We start from the raw sequence: 25,239 nt of genomic DNA, 5'->3' as shown, positions 1-25,239 counted from the left end.
ACATCAGAAAACCACTCACCCACACGACGCCACACACACTGTCTGCCATCTGCCCTGAACAGTGTGAACCGGGATTCATCCATGAAGAGAACACCTCTCCAACGTGCCAAACACCAGCGAATGTGAGCATTTGCCCACTCAAGTCAGTTACGACGACGAACTGGAGTCAGGTCGAGACCCCGATGAGGACGACGAGCATGCAGATGACCTGAGACAATTTCTGACAGTTTGTGCAGAAATTCTTTGGTTATGCAAACCGATTGTTTCAGCAGCTGTCCGAGTGGCTGGTCTCAGATGATCTTGGAGGTGAACATGCTGGATGTGGAGGTCCTGGGCTGGTGTGGTTACACGTGGTCTGCGGTTGTGAGGCTGGTTGGATGTACTGCCAAATTCTCTGAAACGCCTTTGGAGACGGCTTATTGGTAGAGAAATGAACATTCAATACACGAGCAACAGCTCTAGTTGACATTCCTGCTGTCAGCATGCCAATTCCACGCTCCCTCAAATCTTGCGACATCTGTGGCATTGTGCTGTGTGATAAAACTGCACCTTTCAGAGTGGCCTTTTATTGTGGACAGTCTAAGGCACACCTGTGCAGTAATCATGGTGTCTAATCAGCATCTTGATATGGCACACCTGTGAGGTGGGATGGATTATCTCAGCAAAGGAGAAGTGCTCACTATCACAGATTTAGACTGGTTTGTGAACAATATTTGAGGGAAATGGTGATATTGTGTATGTGGAAAAAGTTTTAGATCTTTGAGTTCATCTCATACGAAATGGGAGCAAAACCAAAAGTGTTGCGTTTATATTTTTGTTGAGTGTACAAAGTGAAAATATCAGCTATATGTTTTGGTTTTAAAGTAATGCACTAATATTGAATGTTTGAGTGTTAGACACATATTCTAAAAGGCATTATGGGAAAATTCAAATAAGCTACTCTCATCACTCCCCCCCCCATTAAAATGCTGAGGACACTGCCATCTACTGGATGTGAGTGTAAATAGACGGACTGTGATTTGTGTGTGGTATTGAGGTTTCAAATCCTGCAAATGTCACAAAATTACAGAGTTTGCATTAAGATTGTCTGATCAGGCTGCAGTTTAACCGCTTCACTGCACATGAACAACAGCATTAACGTCATCCGAACAAAAAACTCTTTGTATATTGTGCCTAAAACTCTTGTGAATATATGATCTGGGTTTATAGACGTTGTCATTGTGTTTGTTTTATGTAAACCCGCGAGAAGCTCAGATTGTTTCACCATTATTTACAGGGGGTGGGGAATTGCTGTGAGCTGCGATCGCTTCCTGTTCAAGTTGTTCTGGAGGAAACTGAAGTTTGCTATTTAACGTCCTGCTTACTGTCCTTTACAGCACTGTTTGTTCCAGAGTAATATATATAAAATGTCTGAAACTCGGTTTGTGTTTATGAAGTTCCACGCAAGATAATGTAGCAGGCACAGAATATTTGTTTTAGCAAGTTTTCAGGGTCTCATGCAGCAGTGTCCTATAAATGTTATGAAAGGCATAAAAGTTACATGTTGGTAGTATAATGTTCATTTGCAATTCTCGTGATGTAGTTTCTTAGTGTTCTTTTGACTGCACCAACAATGTGGTGTGCAAGGGATTATGGGGCGAACTGTGGTACTTTACTGTCGTGAAACTGAAATAAAAAAAAAAACATGCCAATTTTGACACCCCCTGCAAAGTTACTGTAACTTGTGTGTTGGTTTTTACAATGCATGCGATCGGTGATCCACTTATATTGAGACATTCTGAGCGTAAAACTGCGTTTGAGATTCACAAGTATGTTGGTCTATTTACACTCCCTTCCAGTAGATGGCAGTGTTATATGCATTTCCGGAATTAATTTGAAATGAAACCATGAGTGAACGGTGCTTTGCGCTTCATGTCTCCTGCCCAGCAGTTGGCCAGTCCGCCCCCTTTTACCCCAGGAGGACTAAGCTTCTCACAGTGGTCTGTTTATTGCAAAGCACACGACAGGAACTACCATGTAGGATTTTAGGTTTTACAGATGTTTCTGACTGTTCAGCTTTACTCACTACGCCAGCAAAAAAATGTTAGCGGACTGAAAAGTATCAGAATTAAATTTAGTGGAAGCTAATTGGCCCACTGGTGGTTTTCAAAGTTAGCTGAAAAGCAAATCCACTAACAAAAATGTTAGCTTCACTAATTAGCAGTTAGTGGATCTGTGCCCACCACTGCCATTGCGCAATATATACACAACATAACTTCACATGGAAAAATGGTGTAGTTTTGTTTTCAGCTGCCATCACAGATGCAGTCAGGGAAAGTGCAGTTTTTTCGGTTCCCAATGGAGAAGGGAAGACGAGGCGAATGTCAGACATTGTGTCGGTAAATGTTTGCCTACACAGCTAACCAGAGTAGCTGCGTTCTCTTACCTGCAAAACCGCCTCGACACGTTTGAGCTCCGGGTCATAAACAAACCGCAACACGTCCATTTTTCCACCGCATCCTTTCTCTTTGCATTTTCACAGTTTGCATGTAATTTGCCCAAAAACTCAGAGAAAGTGCAGTGTTTCTGTCCCCAGAAGTAGAGAAATTACATCATATGTGTCATATTTTACCCCTTTAGTGCCCTCCCTCAAATAAGACTGCACCGACTGCACCGCCCAACTAAAAATAATAAAATAACACGGAATTAAATCTTCCCTACAGCAGAGAAAACAATGGAACCCAAACACGTGTTTGGTGGATTGTCAGATTAGCATTGTGTTAGTATAAATCAGTATTATTTGGTTGTAACTGTGCCGTTTAAAATCATTCATTTAGGAACTTCCCATTGATTACTGATTACGTCTTTGTTTGTGGCGGACCACTCTGTACCTGGCGGGATTGCGCCCTCTAGTTTAATTCAGCTGTAACTCCACACATAATACTGAAATGTATGTGACATTTACACATCACGCCCCGTGACGTGTGTCACAGAGTCTAAAACAAACTCACAGCGGGTCCTTGTGCACAAGTGCCTGAATGTGGAACCCGCGTGGGCCTGGACGTTTTTGTTTTTTGAGAAGAGAAGCACAGAATAAATGTTTAGAAATAACATTTTAATGTGTATAAAAACAACCAACACATACACTCTATACACAATCCCACAGAGACGAGATGGAAACGCCGTCGGTGCTGCACTCTGATTGGAAAAAGCTGCTGTCAGTCAGTCTGTACATAACCACAAAGGTTTGTGTCTCTTTGGTCAACAGCAGGACTTAGTCCATCCCTCCAATGTCATGCTGTTTGTACGACTGCGCGATCAGACCGCCTGCAGGGAACAAACACACTGTCACTCAAAAGACTCAAAGCATCATGGGAAAACCTCACTGATTTATAGTCAAACAGCTTCAGCTAAGTCCCAAAACTGGTCCAGCTAGTCTGTGTACACCCAGGGACAGAGCCGAGGTTACGAGCACACAATGTGCCAATGTCTGTTACCAACTTCCTCCCGGAGGTGGTTCTGGTACTTTGCTGCATTCTCACACAGACACACACAGAAGAAACAGGAAGACATCGATCCATACAACACAAAAAGCCCAGGGAGCGAGGCGGGAGTGGGAGCAGGAGGGTCAAAGGCCAAGCAGGAAGCAGATCTAGATTAACCAGCTAGTCCACAGGCAGGCAAGCTGCACCCTCCCACTGTTAGCCACATCCATCCTTAGCCATGACATCGACACGTACCAACCAGCCAGAGTCCAGCGGCACTGATGGGAGGCGGTGCCTCAGCACACACAAAGCCACAGTCTGAGGTCACAGTGACGGGTTACTGAAAATTTATCAAGGATCAACTCTGAGTCCTTCCTTGTTCGCAATGGTGATGGACAGGTTGACTGGTGAGATCAGACAGGAGTCCCCATGGACTATGATGTTTGCAGATGACACTGTGGTCTGTAGTGAGAGTAGACAGCAGGTTGAGTCTAGTCTGGAGAGGTGGAGATATGCTTTGGAGTGAAAGTAGATTAGTTTAAATACTTGGGGTCAACTGTCCAAAGTAATGGAGAGTGTGGTAGAGAGGTGAAGAAGAGAGTGCAGGCAGGGTGGAGTGGGTGGAGAAAGATGGCAGGAGTGATTTGTGACCGAAGAATATCAGCAAGAGAGAAGGGGAAAGTCTACAAGACAATAGTGAGACCAGCTACATTGGACAGCTTAGAGACGGCAGCACTAACAAAAAGACAGGAGCTGAAGGAGTTGTGATGATATCAGAGGGACAGCTCAGGTGGGACGGTTTGGAGACAAAGTCAGAGAGGTGAGATTTAGATAGTTTGGACATGTACAGAGGAGGGAGCCAGGGTATATAGAGAGAGGGATGCTGAGGATGGAGCCACCAGGCAGGAGGAGAAGAGGGAGGACAAAGAGGAGGTTTATGGATGTGCTGAGGGAGGACATGCAGGTGGTTGGTGAGACAGAAGAAGACACAGAGGACAGGGAGAGATGGAAACGACTGACCTGCTGTGGCGCCCCCTAATGAGAAAACCAGTGACAGTGAAACAAGATCATCACATTCGTAGCGTGTGAAGACACAGTGAAATGACGGCAGTAAATCAAATGTCACACTGCAAATTCTAACGCGGACATTAAAGTAATGATGTCATAAAACAAGAGAGCCCCAACCAGTACACACAAGACGTGAATGATGAGTTTAAGTCCCTGTATGACTGTAGGAACATTTTGAGGAAGTCAGGAACATCTCACAGTGTCACACCAGGTTCATAAAAGCCATTTCAGAGACAGACCTCCTGACTGAACCGTGGTTCCGATCCAGGCTTGGGCCGGTGGTACCAGAACCACAGTGACAGACTGTGGGTCACCGACACTCAGACTGTGGCTCTGCAGTGTGAAGAGCTTCGCTCTCTGTGATTGGCTGTTTGGAGTGAGGGGCCGGCAGTGGGCGTGTGCGAGCAGTACAGAGGTGGGAGGAGCTTTGGCTGTCAGACTAGCAGAGGACGCACAGAGCTCCCACATTCAGTAGCAGGGGCAGGGCATGCTTACCTGTGGCCAGGCCCCCCTCTGCCCTGCCCTTCATCCCTCCTCCTCCTCCTCCCGGGCCCGAGCTGGTCAGGGCCTCCATGGGGTAGGAGGGCCGCTCACCCCTGTAGGGCTTGGGCCTGAAGGGGAAGTCTTTGTCTTTACCTTTGGAGCCTTTGGGCCGGCCTGCGGTCTTCTTCTTGGACTTTCCTTCGCCCTTCACACCCAGAAGGGGGTGCACCTCTGAGGGGTGAGAGAAGAGACTCGGGGTCAAAGGTCAGCTCAAGCATTTAACAAAAGACGATACTTTAGTCCACACATCTGAAGTCCTAATCAACACCGACTTCTTCAAGTATGTCGCAGGACGACACGAATCTTCACAACACGCCAACGCGGCTGCTGTGTCAGCACTAACCATCGCGCTCGGTTATCTCGTTAGGTTAAATTCTTCACTAACTGTTTACTAAACATCATCAAAGTCCACTTTTCAGCAAGTCGCGCACCAGCTAGCCAAGTCAGCTGGTCTACTGAGCATCTGCAAGTCTAACTCAGCGTAACTCAACTGCAACTCTGGAACGTTCAGAACTTAAAACTAACAAAGGTGTTCTGGGTTGGTTTGTTTTTTTTAAACAACTGAGACCTCAGCCGGCCCGTCACTAAGTGGACCGGGTTCAAATCCTGCAAAACATGGTCTCTGATCACCCAGCTGTAAATGGGTACCGTACCACCCTCAGCTGGGGAACATGAGTCAGACTGGCATCTCTCCAGAGTGCCTTGTTTAGAGAGAGTAGCGACATGACGCATTGAAAAAAATCGGTCACGTGACTCATGGTGCCATCTTGGGTTCAAAGTAGCGTTCACTGTTAATGTGTCTGCATGTAAATCCAACTATTTTATTTATTTATTCACTGAAAATGGCGGGTTGTTGTGCATTTGGAGGCACAGATAGACTGCTCCTCCACGTCGAAAGGAGCCAGCTGAGGTGGCTCAGGCATCTTTTCCGGATGCCCCCTGGACGCCTCGCTGGAGAGGTGTTCCGGGCACGTCCCATCAGGAGGAGGCCCCGGGGAAGACCCAGGACACGCTGGAGGAACTACGTCTCGCAGCTGGCTTGGGAATGCCTCGGGGTTCCCCCGGAGGAGCTGGGGGAGGTGTGTGTGGATCGCGAGGTCTGGGCGGTTTTGCTTGAGCTGCTGCCCCCACGACCCAACCTCTGAAGTGGAAGAAAATGGAATGGAAAGAAAAAGTCAGCGTGTGGGATGGAAGCGACTTCATCATCAAAGCTTTGAGAGGTAAATTTATTGTTCAGTCCCATGTACAGTAATGCCGTGTTCACACCGTACGACACGTGATGCCACAAATTGGCGTCTCTCGCCTGGCGATAGACGTGCCACCATCGCCCGGTGTGTCGCTCTGCTTTCACTGCGAAAATTCGCTCCAATGCGTCATGAAATAGGAGGAGCTTCCATTCCGCTCGCTGGCTCCGACTGTCAGTTAATTCAACATGCTGGACTTTGATCACACGGAGCGAGTTGTTGTGCTCTATTTGTTGTGGAAAGCTGACAAACGTCGCCAGCGGTGCCGTCCTCATCCTCATGAGACACTCCCAATTTGTGGAGTTTCATTATTTGCTGCAGGAGATGCGTCTGGATGACAGCCGCTTTTACCGGTACTTCCACCTCTCCAAGACCCAGTTTGAGGACCTCCTGTCCCATTCACGCGCGCACGTGATTTAAAAAAAAAAAAAAAAAAAAAACTGGCTGCCTCTGCAGTTCCTCGCTCTCCCCTCCAACTCTGTCATAATTGTGTTATAAACCAGTCACCATTTGTTTATTATACATCTGTGTAGTTAATAAATAAAATAATCTTCACGGACAATCCGTTTGCACGCACGTGAAAAAAAAAAAAAAACGGCTGCTGCCGCTGCTGCTCGCTCTCCCCTCCAACTCTGTCATAATTGTGTTATAAACCAGTCACCATTTGTTTATTATACATCTGTGTAGTTAATAAATAAAATAATCTTCACGGACAATCCGTTTGCACGCACGTGAAAAAAAAAAAAACGGCTGCTGCCGCTGCTGCTGCTCGCTCTCCCCTCAAACTCTGTCATAATTGTGAAATAATGGACAAAAGGGACATAAGTCCTGCTCAAAGGCTGGTTACCAGAGACAGGACAGGACATGTCCACGTCAAGTATAAACTCCAGACATCTTCACGTCACTACATATCCGGTCCCTGATTGGTCATCGCGACGCGACAGGACGAAAAAGTTCAGATTTTTCAACTTGGGGAGGGGGCAACATGACGCGATATCGCGTCAAAAGGCTGTGATCTGACACTTTTCTGCTTTTAATCCTTCATCTGCCATCATATTATAATAGTTTTGCCATCATATTATAATAGTTTTTACAGTGCACACGCTGATAAATGGATCCGAAATCTCCGCACATTTACAGCACAAAGTTGGTAAAAAAGGAAAATGTTCAGCCTACCTTCGATTTGGAGGTGATGATTGTAGAAAGAAAAGCTTGCTGAGGGGTCAAATTAGTCCAGAATAAAGTATAATCCAGAGACAGAGAACGTAACGTAAATTTGATAGCTTAACTATTTTTATATTTATTTTGATAGTACCTGTACCTGGATGTGTTGCTGTATGTGGTTAAATGATTTAAAAATGCTGAAAACATTAAAGGTTCATTCAGTAGTTCAGCGCAGTTGGAAACAAAAATGGCGCCAGGGTCTGAGTTGACGCCACTCACCAATTTAGGCACTCTAATAGACTCTCATCTATAATGTGAAGATATATGTAGCAATAGCATACATTAGCAGGATTGTCCTGCAGGATTTATCTATATTTATCAAATTTTTTTATTACTGATGTAAAGTCTCACCGTCATTTGGCACCCCCTGCAGTTCAATGGTAGTAGTACGAGCCTTTTTCTTGACCGGCATTCCTTCAGATGAAGGCTGTCGCTGCTTCTTGTCTCCACCCCCCTGGGCATCGTCTGGGGCTGCGGGCTGCACTGAGGTGTCTGGTGGGGGACCAAACGGGTTTTCTTCTGGGTCCTCGACCTCTGGAGCAATGGGCAGGTACAACAGGGCCTTATAGTCCTCCAGCTCCTCATCGCTGGCGAAAACAGACTTTATCAGTAACTCAATGGGAAGAATCCCACACACATTATTCATACTGACTTTATGTATTTTTAAAAGACAAAGTATTCATGACTGCAAGTCTATCCATGCACATGCTGCAATAATAGTGGTCGCTGATGTATTTTATTGCTAATTATTCCTCTCGTTTGGCAAGTCAGCAGGTGTATTTCCTGGAAACGTCTTACTCGACATTTCTCAGCACGTCGACCATTTTAGGAAAAGCAGAAACATCCTGACGGCTGACAGACAGAGTGACACGAACCCTGCTACATCCGATAACGAAGCTTCTGAGCTTTCATTTGAAAGTGAAGGTTCAGATTTACAGAGGATGTACAGAGAGGAGACGGCACACTTCACCCCAAAACGCTCAACTTTTTCAGTCTGCTGGAGTTTGGAAGCTAACATGTGGTGACGCTGCAGTTTGTGATACTATTTTAGTGCCGCGGTGAACATGGATGTGGAATGTCTCCACAATGCTGTTTTTACAGGCTGTTTGGGCATGCAGATGGTTTTGTTACATTGGAAAAAGTCAGAATACATTGTTTTCAGGAGATAATGGCCATTCTAACTAACGTGCCAGAATCGTGAGAGAACTTTGTGAGGAGCTGCCAAGCGACATTGTTCTCTGGCTGGCAATCGCAAACCATCCGTGCACGACAACTTCTTTGGTGGAGTGGACCTTATATATTTAATCTGTGGGGGAGTGCCCTGTTCAGTTTTTTATTTTGTATTTTGTTCTCCTCAGTGGAGCTGGAAGGTTTTATTTTACTTTGAGAGAGCCCTTCAGATTTTGGATCTTGATGTGTGTGGACTGTGGAGTCTGCTCTCTGAGCAGCACTGTTAGCTGGAACTGTTAGCTGTTTTTCAGACTGCCTGATCACACAGATGTATTTCTTAGATTTTTCACAGTTACAGTGGGACAAATAAGTATTTGATCCACTATCAATTTTACAGGTTTTCCCTCCTACAAAGAATGGAGAGGTCTGTAATTTTTATCGTAGGTACACTTCAACTTTGAGAGACAGAATCTAAAAAAAATTAAAATCCTGAAAATCACATTGTATTTTAAATAATTTATTTGTATGTTACTGCTGCAAATAAGTATTTAAACACCTACCAACCAGCAAGAATTCTGGCTATCACAGACCTGTTAATTCTTCTTTAAGAAGTCCTCTTATTCTGCACAGTTTACCTGTATTAACTGCTTACCTGTGTAAAAGACACCTGTTCACACACTCAATCAATCACACTCCAACCTGTCCACCATAGCCAAGACCAAAGAGCTGTCTAAGGACACCAGGGACAAAACTGTAGACCTGCACAAGGCTGGGATGGACTACAGGACAACAGGCAAGCAGCTTGGTAGAAGACAACAACTGTTATGATTATTTATTAGAAAGTGGAAGAAACACAAGATGACTGTCAATCTCCCTCGGTCTAGGATTTCATGCAAGATCTCACTTTGCGGGGTAAGGATGATTCTGAGAAAGCTCACAACTACACAGGAGGACCTGGTCAATGACCTGAAGAGAGCTGGGACCACAGTCACAAAGATTATATTAGTAACACATGATGCTGTCATGGTTTACAATCCTGCAGGGCAGCAAGGTCCCCCTGCTCAAGCCAGCACATGTCCAGGCCCGTTTGAAGTTCACCAGTGACCATCTGGATGATCCAGAGGAGGCATGGGAGAAGGTCATGTGGTCAGATCAGACCAAAATAGAGCTTTTTGGAATCAACTCCACTTACCATGTTTAGAGGATGAGAACCAGCCCAAGAAAACCATCCCAACCATGAAGCATGGGGTGGAAACATCATACTCTGGGGGTGCTCTTCTGTAATGGGGACAGGACGACTGCACCATAGTGAAGGGAGGATGGATGGATATTGCAAGATTTTGGCAAACAACCTCCTTCCCTCGGTAAGAGCATTGAAGATGGGTCATGGCTGGGTCTTCCAGCATGACAATGACCCCAAACACACAGCCAGGGCAACTAAGGAGGGGCTCCGTAAGAAGCATTTCAAGGTCCTGGAGTGGCCTGGCCAGTCTCCAGACATAAACTCAATAGAAAATCTTTGGAGGGAGCTGACACTCCAAACCTGAAAGATCTGGAGACGATCTATATGGAGGAGTGGACCAAAATCCCTGCTGCAGTGTGTGCAAACTTGGTCAAGAACTACAGGAAATGTCTGACCTCTGTAATGGCAGACAAATGTTTCTGTACCAAATGTTAAGGTCGGTTTTTCTATTCCGGACCCCGTACTCCCGGAGAGTACGGGGTCCTTTGCTAAGGGCTATCCCTGTATGACCGCAGCAGGAGCTTGGTTCGCATTGCCGGTAGTAATGTGAGAAGCAGAAGTTTGTAGTGGATGCGGTGTGAGATGGGGAGCCAGTGAAGCTGCTGGAGAACCGGGGTGATGTGATTTATGGAGGGTGTGTGTGTGATGATGCGGGTGACAGAATTCTGGACCAGTTGAAGTTTATGAATAGTTTTGTGGGGGAGACCAAACAGGAGGGAACTGCAGTAGTCCAGACGGGAGGTGACGAGGCTGTGGATGAGGACGGCGGTGGATACATACACACACACACACACACAAAAAAAAAAAAAAAAAAAAAAATATATATATATATATATATATAGTACTTAAGTCACCAAATTTTTTTATGTCACCTTTCCACTTAGTGCAGGATTACAGCAGAAAAATGAGGATACTAATAATAATAATATTTGTTGAATTGATGCAGTTGTTAAAAAATAGTCATATTTATTATGTGGGGAAAATGTCTTCAAAATGGGACTTTTACTTTGGTGGGGGGGGGGGGCCTTCAGACCCCTTTGGCTATGTGCCTGGACAGTCTCTGTGAGCAGGAAGAAAATAAACAATGAAGACAAGAACTCTTATTTATGTGTACAGTGTGACTTGACTGACCAGTGATATTGTTACATCACATGCGCCAGTCATCAGAAACAGAGTTGGTGCATATTTGAAGCAAAGGAGAGCAAAATAAATTTTTAAACTTGCAGTGCGGGAGTCATTATTCCTGAGCCGGCACCAAGCTTATGAAACAGAGTGAGACTGAAACATACTGTTGTGAATAAAATACAATTATTGCATACATCAAGCAAAGGACAGCATTAATGTGTTTTTTAAATGTGCACCATGGCTCTGTGTATAGCAGCAGCAGGGCTGATTGGATGCTTGCCACTGCAAATATGGAACCATGCAAGAGGAATTGAACACTTACTTAGTAACCCATGTTTAATTTATTTGATACAGATTAACCAAAAATATGCCTTGATTAAGTCTGATTCTGATCACTTCAATCCACTCAGGACATCTGTACTACCCAGTGATCTACAGTAAGGTTGTGCAGTAAAATCTACTGGATGTCGTTGGTCCCAGGTCTCTGTGGAGGATCTTTGGGTCCTGCTGGAATGGCTGTGTCCAATAAACGGTTATTTAGTGAGACTCAGATGAGGAGCATCACTGACAGTGTGAGGGAACATCAGACACCACATTTAGTCCATGTGGTGAGTTTGTGTGGATGTGATCCAGAACACAGGTGTCTCAGTGTTCAGGACCCCAGAGACTGGAGCAGGCCAAAGACATGCCCACGTTTCACCTGTCCATGGAGACACCCACATTTCACCTGGCTGTAGTAAGTAGATGTTTAAATCCTTAGAAGATTGCCTTGCATCAGTGAGAAGTTGGATGTCTAGAAACTTCCTGCTTTTAAACTTTGATAAGACTGAAATGATGGTTCTTGGTCCAGTCAGACTTCAGCATCAATTTGACCAGTTAACGCTTAGTCTAGGCTCGTGTGTCATACATCACACTGACAAAGTGAGGAACCTTGAGGTAATTTTTGATCCTACATTGTCCTTTGACCTCCACATTAGAAATATTACGAGGACTGCTTTCCTCCACCCTGAGAGACCCTGATTCATGCGTTTGTCTCTTCCAGATTGGACTACTGCAATGTTTTATTTTCTGGTTTACCGTAGTCCAGCATTAGGACTCTCCATCTGGTTCAAAATGCTGCAGCCAGACTTTTGACACGAAGCAGAAAGTTTGACCACATTACACCCATTTTGGCGTCTCTTCACTGGCTTCCTGTCCCAGTGAGATCAGATTTTAAGGTTTTGCTACTAACCTATAAAACTGTTCACGGACTGGCACCTTCCTACTTAGCTGACCTAATTAAACCTTATGTACCGACCCAGGCTTTACGTTCTCAGGGTGCAGGACTACTTTGTGTCCCTAAGGTGAATAATAAGACTGTGGGTCACAGAGCTTTCTCTTATCGTGCCCCTGTTCTGTGAAATTTTTTTTTTTTTTCTTTCTTTCTATAGCGCCAAATCACAACAGAGTTGCCTCAAAGCACTTCACACAGGTAAGGTCTAACCTCACCAACCCCCAGAGCAACAGTGGTAAGGAAAAACTCCCTCTGAGGAAGAAACCTCAAGCAGACCAGACTCAAAGGGGTGACCCTCTGCTTGGGCCATGATACAGACACAAATTAAAGAAAAAATTCACAGAACAATTCACGGACCCAATATACAAGAACTGCTGTTGGTGCACAGGACAGGAGGATCGCCAACACAAATACAACTCCCATCTCTGGATGGAGCTGCACCTTAAACAGAGAAAAAACAGAATCAGGCATCAGAAAGACAAAAAATACTGTATAATTTGCCAGACAATTAAACAAGAAAAACAGAGAAATACTATGGTGATCGCAGGCCACTAGGCCTAAACTTCACTAAAAGACCCAGAATTTAGGTGACGTTGAGGCTGCGGCCCGCTCCAATTACTAATAACATGAATTAAAAGAGTAAAAAGCGTAAAACAAAACTGGAATGATCTGCCTGCGTCAATAAAACAGTCAGACTCTGTAGAGACTTTCAAGTCCAGACTTAAGATGCACTTATTTTCCCTTTCATATGGCTAGAATACTGGTATAGTTTTGTTTTACGCTTTTTACTCTTTTAGTTCATTTTAGTAAACAGTAAACAGAGCGGGCCACAGCCTCAACTTTTTCTAAAGTCTGGGTCTTTTAGTGAAGCTTAGGGCTAGTGGCTGGCGATCACCATAGTATTTCTTCTGTTTTTCTTGTTATTTAATGCTGACAAATTATACTGTATTTGTTGTCTTTCTGATGCCTGATTCGGTTTTTTCTCTCTGTTTGCGGTGCAGCTCCATCCAGAGATGGGTGTGGTGTCTGTTTCTGAAATCCTCCTGTCCTGTGCACCAGCATGGACTCCTAAAATTTACTGTATATTCGTTTTGTCAATTGTGCCAGTAGCATGGCCCAAGCAGAGGGTAACCCCTTTGAGTCTGGTCTGCTTGAGGTTTCTTCCTCAAATCATCAGAGGGAGTTTTTTTTCTTACCACTGTTGCCTGTGTTCTTGCTCTGGGAGTTGGTAAGGTTAGACCTTACTTGTGTGAAGCGCCTTGAGGCAACTTTGTTGTGATTTGGCGGTATATAAAAAAAAAAGAAAAGAAATTAAAAATTAAATGAAATGGTTAATTCATAGAGATGGGAATGGACCAGTTGTCTGTCTGCATGGTTGCCACCCAGGATGGTGGATGCAAGAACACATGATACCAGACCGGACTTGGACGGAGCCATGTACTGAGACCTGGTGATTTTATAGAGCAGTAGACTGACTTCACTGATCAACCCAAATAAAACATCAGATTTGGGTAAAAATCTGACAAAATATACAAAATAGAGAAAATGATGGGCATATTTTCAGTCATTGTTAAGTCTTCCATGGCATAGGCTGGGCAGCCTGTCCCTCCAAACATGGTCACTGCCCCTCAGCAACATGTCAAGATTTGCAACTTTTTTTGTGAGTGCACTTTAAGTTGAATCTGACAGTTTGAAGTCATGGTGTCCGTCACAGAGCAGAGTCACACAGACACATCCTTAAAGGCTTGTTTGTTTGGGTTTTGGTTTCCACACACACCCCAATGTGTGAGGTGCATGTTTGTCAAGTCTGTGTGTAGGTCACCTGCTCTGTTTGTGTCTAATAGCAGTTCCAGAAGTATAAACAGTTACTAGTTATATAGTTAATAGTGAGTGACCTGTCTGTGTGCATTTTGTATTATTTAGAGATAAAGTGTTCATCAGGGTGAAGCCTGTGGGAAGAACCTGTTTTATGTCTGTTTATGTACTCGTTATAAAGGAAAACGGTTCCTCTTTTGACTCACCTGCTGCAAAAAGCAACGATTGGGTCAACGGTGGTGACATCCACCTCTTCATCTTCTGCAGCATCTCCACCTGAAACAGCAGAACACGCTCACATGCAGCTAACAGTCAGACTTCAGTCACCATTCACCAGCAGGAAGTAGACCAAACACCAGCTTCCACTTGGCTGTAAAGTGACACAGATCATGATTCTGGTCAAACTTGTCTTGAGTTGATCTTCATCACTCACACTGTGTTTTAGTTCAGTTGTTTAATTCACTTTTCTCACTGATATTTAAACAATTCTTTATTCTGCTTCATTTTATTTCTTAGTGGTACTTTGGCCAAAGCTGATGGTCCCCCCTCTGAGTCCGGTCTGCTTCAGGTTTCTTCCTGTAATCAAAACACTGGTGCTGACTTCCGGTCGAGCTGGCCAAGATGGAGGCAGCATAAACTCGTGTCTCCGCTCTCCTTTTCCAATAATGCAACTTTTTCGCCATAGTAAGGTGAAATATCAGCTGTCTAAATACTTAACACGATAACTATGCCGTCCAAGTCGAAACCTACGAGCACTGCCTCTGTTAGAGAGCATGAAACAAGTGAAATGCCCGTGGACGAGCGCAGCAGTATCCCGGGGCGGGAGCTAATGGGGCTAGCGAAGCTGAAGATGCTAGCCTGGAGTCAACTCTTCGTGAATTATGCCAATCCCGCTGAGAAAACAGCACACACTTTAAAGAATTGAGAGCTGACGTGACGGAGATAAACACGAGGATAAATGAGGCAGAGTCACTAGTGGAGGCGGTGGAGGAGCGGACTATGCTAATAGAAGATGCTATGGCGGAGCTAATAAAACAACAGCAAAAGCTAGCGGCTAAAGCAATTGACTTAGAGGGCAGATCAAGACGCTCCTTGGTCCGCATCTACGGAGTGCTAGAAGAGGAAGAGAACGGGTCGCGGTGAGTGTCTGATTTTGTTGATGGTTTACTTAAAGGGGCTCTGGACACTCTTCAGCCCGTTGACCTCACTATAGAGAGGGCACATCGCTCACTCGGACCTAAGGCTCCACTCGGCGCTCCCCCCCACTCTATAGTGGTCAAGTTCTCAAGCTACAGAACCAAGGAAGAAGTGCTGTGGCTAACCTGGCAGAAGAAGGGCTTTACTTATAAAGAGAAGAGGATCTCTGTGGACCACGACTACACCACCGAGGTCCTAAAACACAGACGTGAGTACAATGAAGTATAAAAGGTGCTTCGAGAAAAGGCCATTCGCTTCCAGACTCCCTATCCAGCTAGACTAAGAGTGTTTTTTGAGGGAGAGACTTGCCTTTATAACTCTGCAGAGGAAGCAACCAAAGATATGGCGAAAAGGGATTTCCCTGTATCAATCATCCAGGCTCCCACTACAGCTCTGGATAAAATTATGGCTACTATGTGGCAGAAGGTAAAGGCAAGGGAGCCAGAGAAGGGATATGATGGATCTGCAAAGGAAGGATTTAAGAAGAAACTTGCTGTTTTTCCTAAGCAATAATAACACCTGATGAGGAGCCAATGTTGACACTTGGGAGAAGGTTGTTCTTTAAGTTGGGACTATAAATGAAGACGAGGACAGTAAAGGAGATGGAGAGGATGGGACAACATGAGCATGCTGCACTCTGGGGGCCCCCTACCACCTGGACTGGAGAGGACTGGGTCTTGCTCCCCGCAGCCACCTGCCACTTACCAACTGGACTTTTTAAGGGTCATAAAGAAGACCCCTGCCTTGGAATTCAAGTTAGGATTTGTACAAATCGCTTCGGTTGAAGTGACTGTTTCATTTTTTTATTTGTTTTGTTCCGTTGTTATGTTTTCACAGAAGCTGTGTGTTCATAAATGTGAATGCAATGGTTAAAAGGTGTTTAAAAGGGGAAAAAAATAAAATAAAATAAATAAATGGCTAATAACTCATCTTTGAAGATTATTTCTTATAACGTTAAGGGTCTCACAAATCCAGTTAAAAGGGCAAAAATGTTAACTAAAATGAAGAGGGAGGGGGGTGAAACTGTTTTTCTACAGGAGACACCTGACCAAGGATAAACATTTAAAGTTAAAACGACAAGGCTACAACAAAGTTTATTATGCATCTTATGACTCTGGACGTAGGAGGGGAGTTGCAATTTTGATTTCAGCAGGGGTGGTTTTTGAAATAATATCTGAAATATGTGATCAGAATGGGAGGTATATAATGATCATGGGTCGGTTAGATGGAGCAGAGGTTACACTTTTTAATGTGTTCCCCCCCCCCGGGCTCAAACTGGATGTTCTATAAACATATTATTGACCTAATGATAACAAAGGCAGAAGGTATACTGGTCCACGGTGGTGATTTTAATCTGAGATTGGACCCCAAGGACTCCTCTAGCCTGGTAGCTGGGTCTGTCAATATACAAAGTAAACGAATGAGAAAAATGATGAGTGAGTTTGGTATAAGTGATATATGGAGAGAACGTAACCCCACAGGGAGGGACTACTCTTTCTATTCAAATGTTCATAGAACATATTCCAGAATCGATTACTTTTTTGTTTTAAATAGTGACACTGAGAGAGTGACATCATGTAAATTGGGATTGATAGACCTTTCAGACCACTGTCCAGTATATTTGAACCTAAAATTGGGAGTCAAAAAATCTACCTCATTGTGGAGATTAAATACCGGTGTACTTAAGGGACAGATTAGAGAAGAACTAGAAAACGAAATTCAAACCTACTTAACTGATAACGATAATGGAGAAGTGTCACCAATCATTTTGTGGGACGCATGCAAAGCTGTCCTCCGAGGAAAGATTATAGCTAAAACATCATTACTTAATAAGCTAAGAAAAGAGAAGCTGCATGTTTTAACAAAAGAACTAGAACTCGAAAAAAATAATAAAAACAAAATAGATGATGAGACAATTAAAAAAAATCAAGGTAACAAAAAGCCAAACTGACAATTTGCTTAATGTAGACGTGTAGAAAAAAAAATGATATTTCTGAAACAAAAATATCAGGAAGTAGGACCTAGATCAACCAAATTACTTGCATATAAATTGAGAAAACAGCAGGTGGAAAGGAACATTTACAAAATTAAGAATCCAGTTTCTAAACAAATAAAATATAAGATGCAGGAAATAAAAAACTGTTTTAAGACCTACTATAAAAATCTGTACTCTTCTCGATCTCAGCCGGTCCATAACTTTTCAGAGACCATTCTTAAAACACTAAACCTGCCAAAAGTTACAGAAAATCAAAATAGGGCTCTGTCTGCAGAGATAACTAAGGAGGAGTTAAAGAGAGCAATACAAGGTCTTAAATCAAATAAGTGCCCCGGCACAGATGGTTATCCTGGAGAGTGGTATCGGCTTTATTCAAAGTTCTGTCACCGGTCTTGCTGAGAGCTTTTAACTGGGTTTTAAAGTATGGTGAAATACCTCCTTCTTGGAATGACACACTCATAACAATGATTCCCAAAGAGGGTAAAGATAAATTAGATTGTGCCAATTTCAGACCAATTAGTTTACTAAATCAAGATTATAAAATTTTCACTTCAATTTTGGCTAGAAGATTAGAAATAATACTACCAGAAATTGTTCATTTGGACCAAACGGGCTTTATAAAAGAGAGGAAAACGTGAGACAATATTCGCAGGACTTTACATGTTGTTCACCATATACTTGCCCAGGATGAACAGGCAGTAATACTGGGATTAGATGCGCAGAAGGCATTTGATTCAGTAGAATGGGGCTTTTTGTTGGAGGTCCTGTCTGTATTTAATTTTAATGATACATTTATGAAAACGGTGAATGTCCTGTATCAGAACTCTACAGCCAGAATTAAAATTAATGGAGGTCTTTCAGACTCATTTCGAATACGAGGGTGCAGGCAGGGATGCCCGATCTCCTCACTACTGTTTGCATTATTTATTGAACCGTTAAGCCAATGGGTTAGAGAGAATCACAATATTAGAGGAATTGTAATTAATCAGGAAATTCACAAAATAGCCCTCTTCGCAGATGATGTGTTATTATACTTAAAAGACCCCAATGATTCTCTTCCTGAACTTCATCAAATATTGACAATGTATGGAAGATTTTCAGGCTACAGGCTCAGTTCTTCCAAATCCCAAGTTCTATCATTTAAATATAGACCAAATCATCTCTGTCGAACTTTATTTGAGATCAATTGGAAAGCAGAAGAATTGAAATACTTGGGAATCACAATACTCAAAAAACTCCACTTAATAGCTGCTCATAATTATGGAGCCTTGTTGAGAGCTCTGAAAACAGATACATCTAGATGGAATCTGATACCCTTCTTAGGCTTAGCACAAAGAATTGAAACTGTTAAAATGAATGCATTACCGAGGTTTTTATACCTGTTCCAATCTATACCATCAGAATTGCCAATTAGTACATTTCAAGAGACTGACAAAATTATATCACACTTCATCTGGCAAGGGAAAAAACCAAGGGTGCAGTTTAAGACACTGCAGTTGGCAAGAGAAAATGGAGGACTCTCACTTCCAAATTTTCAAAACTATTTCCAAGCAGCTCAGATAAACCCTCTAATTGACCTGTGTGATTCTCAATATAAGGTAAGGTGGAAAAAGATTGAATGTGGGACACCTGGGAATATTCCTCTACCTGCTCTGATAGGTAATGCCTCTTGTAAAAAAGATTTTAAACTGAACAACCCTTGGATCAATGCATCATTGAATGTTTGGTTTAATCTTGTTAAAGAGTATAAGGACCCATGCCTGCCATTTACATGGATAGCTCATGATCCTAATTTTATGCCTAATGTTACAAATGATACTTTCAAACGCTGGGCAAGTAAAGGTCTCACAATTTATGATGACCTGAGAGACAAAAAAGGAAATCTATAAACCTTCCAAAACATTAGAACTATGTACAATTTAGATAATAAGGACTTTTATGGATTTCTGCAAGTCAGACATTATTTGGGAAACACAAAGGGAACACAAACTAAAATGCCCTCTGAAATAATTAAAATGTTTATAAAGGCATATAGAGGTGAACCAAGAACAAAGGTCATCTCTAAATTATATAATGCTGTTCAGAATAGTGGCGAGCATGGGACACAATATATAAAGGAAAAGTGGGAGAAAAAGGGAGAATTTGTGTTGTAGATGGAGGAATGGGAGGACATCCTGGCAAACAATGTGAAGTGTACATCATGTACATGATACGTTTTTTTCAGGGTGCCTTCCCAGGGCTCCTCACTGGGTAGGGATACCTCCTGCTGGAGAAAATGTGGGCTGGATCCGGCCGATCATTACCATATATTCTGGGGATGTCCCAAGATTTCGTCCTTCTGGCAACAGGTTGGTGGCAGTGTGGGAAAAATAATCTCTTTCAAATTACCACACAATTTTGAAATGCTGTATCTTGGGAAAAGACCAGTTGAACTGGTAGAACAATGGAAGAAATACATGTATAATATACTATTGGCAGCGGGAAAGAAAAGTATTACAAGGAAGTGGTTAAGTGATACTGCCCCCACCCTGGAGGAGTGGATGAATGCTGTCCATGATATTTATGTTATGGAAAAATTGTCCTTTTCTTTTAAGCTTGAATCTGATAAATTTTTCAAATACTGGAAAGCCTTTATAGAATTTATTACCCCATTTAGATCCGACTTTAACTGAAGGTAATTGCTGAAACCACTGCATTGTTTCTGTTATTGTTCCCGTTTTTGTCATTTTAATTTCTATTTTTTTTTTTTTTGCTTTGTATATTTAAAACGTAAAACTGTTAAGTACGTACAGTGAATTGATCTATTTGGGGAAAAAAAGGGCTAATAGTTATTTTAATTGTATTATTGATATGGCAATGTATGATAAATTCTGCCCTCAATAAAAATTTAATGGGGAAAACACTGGTGTGTGGGTTGGACCTGACGTGTGTGTAGCACCTTGGTGTGTGTGGCTGTCCTCCGTCCTAATGATTCTAGCAGTGAGGTCCTGATACTTTGTTGATGACTTCAGTGTTAGTGACCCTGTCCTCCCAGAGGCTGGAGTGTATGGCACGGTGGTGAAGCTTAAGCAGTTGCTTCAGGAGCATCTCTAAAAGGCTTGGGACTCCTACGAGGGCGGTCGCATCTCCTCCACTCTCCCTTATTGCTGTTCTCTGTCTTTAACCTTCAAGTCCCTACTTCACCAGACTGTGAATTCCTCAAACTATACTGAATTCTGGATATATTGGACTACTATTGGATTAACCATGGAATTGATCAGCTGGTCTCTGAACGCTATTGACACCATTTTTTGGTCAGGACCAGGGGATCCTACCTGCCCAGATGGAACGTATCCTGTGGGCTATGTTCTCGACTCCTGAAGCTACTGGCGTGTGGCATGCTTGGCGCCTTTCTCTGTTGAGGACGTCGAGGATTTATTCATTTTTGGTCTTATGGTAGTAGGGCTGGTACTTTTAGGCTTATGTGCTGCCCTGATCTACCGGAAAATTGGCAACACGGCGGCATCAAGAACCACGGCCCCTCGCTTGTCCGTCATGAATAACGAGGTGGGCAAGGCAGTGCATTCTCAGACTGCGATGACTCTTGAACTCAGATGCAAATTGGATGACATCTTGGAGCAGATGCATGCCTTGCAGATGAAGCTGAAGATTTCAGAGGCCGGTGAATATTCGTAATTCATAATTGGGAATATTCTTAATTCATAATTGGGATTTGGTTGTGCAAGTGGAACTGTTAAGTGATTTTCACTGCTCAAACCATAACATTACAGGTTTATCAAACCTGAAGGTCAAATTGCCCTAATGTTTTCCTCCAGAGGAATTTTTTCGACCTGGGGAACATTGGCTGTTTCTTAACTCACAAGATAAGGTATACACTTCAAGGTTCCTCTGGGAAACTTTATGATCAATGGCTGCCTTTTATTTCTTATTTTGACAGCGTGTCTGCTAACGATTTGATTTAAATTGCTCAATTCTGTATTTTGTATGCAAATCCTTATTTTATGATTTTGTACCAGACGGAAATATGGTATGTTTCTTGAACCGGTATAGCACAGGGCAGGATTTCTTTTTTTTTTTTTTCTTTCTTTCTTGTATACTTTTATTTGCGTTTGTCATTTTCTAAACTTGTAAAAACAATTAAAAGACACTGATCAAAAAAATGATAACCATTTTAGACGGCTCAAAATGCTTTCTGCAGGTAGTTAGGTGCGCAGTTTCCGTGTTCGTAGATCTGCTTGCAGCTGTGTGTGTGTTTGCTTTTTAATGTGTGCACACAGTTGCGTGTACCTTGCCGCTATTTAAGCCCAGTTCACTCCTGCCGGCTGTGCAGAACACGTCACTGTACTTTAGTTTCATTACTGCCACGTACGTAGCCAAAGCTGATATTTTCTGCTTCTGTGGAAGTGCACTCTGTTCTGGTGTGGTGCACGTCAGAAACAGAGTCATTTAACATTATTTATTTATTTATTTATTTATTTATGTCTTGGTGGATCGTTGTCATTGTGTCCAGATGCTGCTGAGTCTGGCTGTGGTAAAGGCTGCTGTGAATTCCCTTTCATATGGCTAGCAGACTGGTACAGTTTTACGCTTTTTACTCTTAATTCATTTATTAGTAACTGGAGCGGGCTGCGGCCTCAACTTTACCTAAATTCTGGGTCTTTTAGTGAAGATTAGGGCTAGTGGCCTGCGATCACCATAGTATTTCTTATGTTTTTCTTGTTGTTTAATGCTGACAAATTATACAGTATTTTTTTGGGACCAGGAGGCAGAGCTGTGGTCTTATACACCTCTCTGCAGCTTCTCTCCCCCTGCTGTCCCCTCATTGCCCCGTCCCCGTGGAGACGGTGCCTGCTCCCAGACCACCAATAACCAGCAAAAATCTATTTAAGCATAAAAATTCAAAAAGAAAAAATAATATAGCACCTTCAACTGCACCACAGACTAAAACAGTTAAATGTGGTCTATTAAACATTAGGTCTCTCTCTTCTAAGTCCCTGTTGGTAAATGATATAATAATTGATCAACGTATTGATTTATTCTGCCTAACAGAAACCTGGTTACAGCAGGATGAATATGTTAGTTTAAATGAGTCAACACCCCCGAGTCACACTAACTGTCAGAATGCTCGTAGCACAGGCCGGGGCGGAGGATTAGCAGCAATCTTCCATTTCAGCTTATTAATTAATCAAAAACCCAGACAGAGCTTTAATTCATTTGAAAGCTTGTCTCTTAGTCTTGTCCATCCAAATTGGAAGTCTCAAAAAACAGTTTTATTTGTTATTATCTATCGTCCACCTGGTCGTTACTGTGAGTTTCTCTGTGAATTTTCAGACCTTTTGTCTGACTTAGTGCTTAGCTCAGATAAGATAATTATAGTGGGCGATTTAACATCCACACAGATGTTGAGAATGACAGCCTCAACACTGCATTTAATCTATTATTAGACTCTATTGGCTTTGCTCAAAAAGTAAATGAGTCCACCCTCCACTTTAATCATATCTTAGATCTTGTTCTGACTTATGGTATGGAAATAGAAGACTTAACAGTATTCCCTGAAAACTCCCTTCTGTCTGATTATTTTTTAATAACATTTACATTTACCCTGATGGACTACCCTGCAGTGGGGAATAAGTTTCATTACACTAGAAGTCTTTCAGAAAGCGCTGTAACTAGGTTTAAGGATATGATTCCTTCTTTATGTTCTCTAATGTCATATACCAACACAGTGCAGAGTAGCTACCTAAACTCTGTAAGGGAGTTAGAGTATCTCGTCAATAGTTTTACATCCTCATTGAAGACAACCTTGGATGCTGTAGCTCCTCTGAAAAAGAGAGCTTTAAATCAGAAGTGTCTGACTCCGTGGTATAACTCACAAACTCGTAGCTTAAAGCAGATAACCCGTAAGTTGGAGAGGAAATGGCGTCTCACTAATTTAGAAGATCTTCACTTAGCCTGGAAAAAGAGTTTGTTGCTCTATAAAAAAGCCCTCCGTAAAGCTAGGACATCTTTCTACTCATCACTAATTGAAGAAAATAAGAACAACCCCAGGTTTCTTTCAGCACTGTAGCCAGGCTGACAAAGAGTCAGAGCTCTATTGAGCTGAGTATCCCATTACTTTAAACTAGTAATGACTTCATGACTTTCTTTGCTAACAAAATTTTGACTATTAGAGAAAAAATTACTCATAACCATCCCAAAGATGTATCGTTATCTTGGCTGCTTTCAGTGATGCCGGTATTGGTTAGACTCTTTCTCTCCGATTGTTCTGTCTGAGTTATTTTCATTAGTTACTTCATCCAAACCATCAACATGTTTATTAGACCCCATTCCTGCCAGGCTGCTCAAGGAAGTCCTACCATTATTCAATGCTTCAATCTTAAATATGATCAATCTATCTTTGTTAGTTGGTTATGTACACAGGCCTTTAAGGTGGCAGTAATTAAACCATTACTTAAAAAGCCATCACTTGATCCAGCTATCTTAGCTAATTATAGGCCAATCTCCAACCTTCCTTTTCTCTCAAAGATTCTTGAGAGGGTAGTTGTAAAAACAGCTAACTGATCACCTTGCCAGAGGAATGGGTCTATTTGAAGAGTTTCAGTCAGGTTTTAGAAGTCATCATAGTACAGAAACAGCATTAGTGAAGGTACAAATGATCTTCTTATGGCTTCGGACAGTGGACTTATCTCTGTGCTTGTTTGTTGGACCTCAGTGCTGCTTTTGATACTGTTGACCATAAAATTTTATTACAGAGATTAGAGCATGTCATAGGTATTAAAGGCACTGCGCTGCGGTGGTTTGAATCATATTTGTCTAATAGATTACAGTTTGTTCATGTAAAATGGGGAATCTTCTTCACAGACTAAAGTTAATTATGGAGTTCCACAAGGTTCTGTGCTAGACCAATTTTATTCACTTTATACATGCTTCCCTTAGGCAGTATTATTAGACGGTATTGCTTAAATTTTCATTGTTACGCAGATGATACCCAGCTTTATCTATCCATGAAGCCAGAGCTAAACTGCAGGATTGTCTTACAGACATAAAGACATGGATGACCTCTAATTTCCTGCTTTTAAACTCAGATAAAAACTGAAGGTTATTGTACTTGGCCCCACAAATCTTAGAAGCATGGTGTCTAACCAGATCGTTACTCTGGATGGACATTTCCCTGATCTCTAGTAATACTGTGAGAAATCTTGGAGTCATTTTTGATCAGGATATGTCATTCAAAGCGCATATTAAACAAATATGTAGGACTGCCTTTTTGCATTTACGCAATATCTCTAAAATCAGAAAGGTCTTGTCTCAGAGTGATGCTGAAATTGCCTTACAATATAGAGCGCCTTGGGGCAACTGTTTGTTGTGATTTGGTGCTATATAAGAAAAAAGTTGATTGATTGATTGATTGATGCCTGATTCTGTTTTTTTCTCTGTTTAAGGTGCAGCTCCATCCAGAGATGGGAGTTGTGTTCGTGTTGGCGATCCTCCTGTCCTGTGTGCCAATAGCATTTCTTGTATATTCGTTTTGTGAATTGTTCTGTAATTTGTGTTTGTATCATGGCCCAAGCAGAGGGTCACCCCTTTGAGTCTGGTCTGCTTGAGGTTTCTTCCTCAGAGGGAGTTTTTCCTTACCACTGTTGCTCTGGGGGTTGGTAAGGTTAGACCTTACTTGTGTGAAGCGCTTTGAGGCAACTCTGTTGTGATTTGGCGCTATATAAATGAAAATAAATTGAAATGAAGCGCTGTGACTCTAAACTTTTAAAGCTCTGGTTGCTCTGATCAGATCCGCTGATTTGATCAGACCTGATCAATCAGGTCGTCTGATGATCGCACCAATGAGGATGTTATTTTAAAGTCACAGCGCTTATTGTTTG

At 42.5% G+C, this 25,239-nt stretch overlaps 1 protein-coding gene across 3 annotated transcripts in view; it reads right to left on the bottom strand.

Moving 5' to 3' along the window:
* Nucleotides 1-3,073: 3,073 nt before the first annotated feature.
* Nucleotides 3,074-25,239, bottom strand: part of rbbp5 (retinoblastoma binding protein 5) — a 52,636-nt gene continuing 30,470 nt past the window's right edge. Inside the window, exons 11-14 of one of the 3 annotated variants that reach the window (XM_034164740.1) lie at nt 14,376-14,445; nt 7,895-8,130; nt 5,028-5,246; nt 3,074-3,306 (exon numbers count right to left, since the gene is read on the bottom strand). In XM_034164740.1, the coding sequence (XP_034020631.1) occupies nt 3,254-3,306; nt 5,028-5,246; nt 7,895-8,130; nt 14,376-14,445 (578 nt within the window). In that variant the 3' untranslated portion in view covers nt 3,074-3,253. Of the gene's footprint in view, nt 3,307-4,624; nt 5,247-7,894; nt 8,131-14,375; nt 14,446-25,239 lie in introns of those variants that run through there. The other 2 variants (XM_034164748.1, XM_034164732.1) reach the window with 2 other exon arrangements.

Source organism: Thalassophryne amazonica, chromosome 3 (genome assembly GCF_902500255.1).
Source record: "Thalassophryne amazonica chromosome 3, fThaAma1.1, whole genome shotgun sequence".
Classification (NCBI taxonomy): Eukaryota; Metazoa; Chordata; class Actinopteri; order Batrachoidiformes; family Batrachoididae; genus Thalassophryne; species Thalassophryne amazonica.
The sequence above is the reverse complement of the archived record's forward strand: the minus strand, read 5'-3'. Positions and strand labels throughout refer to the sequence as shown.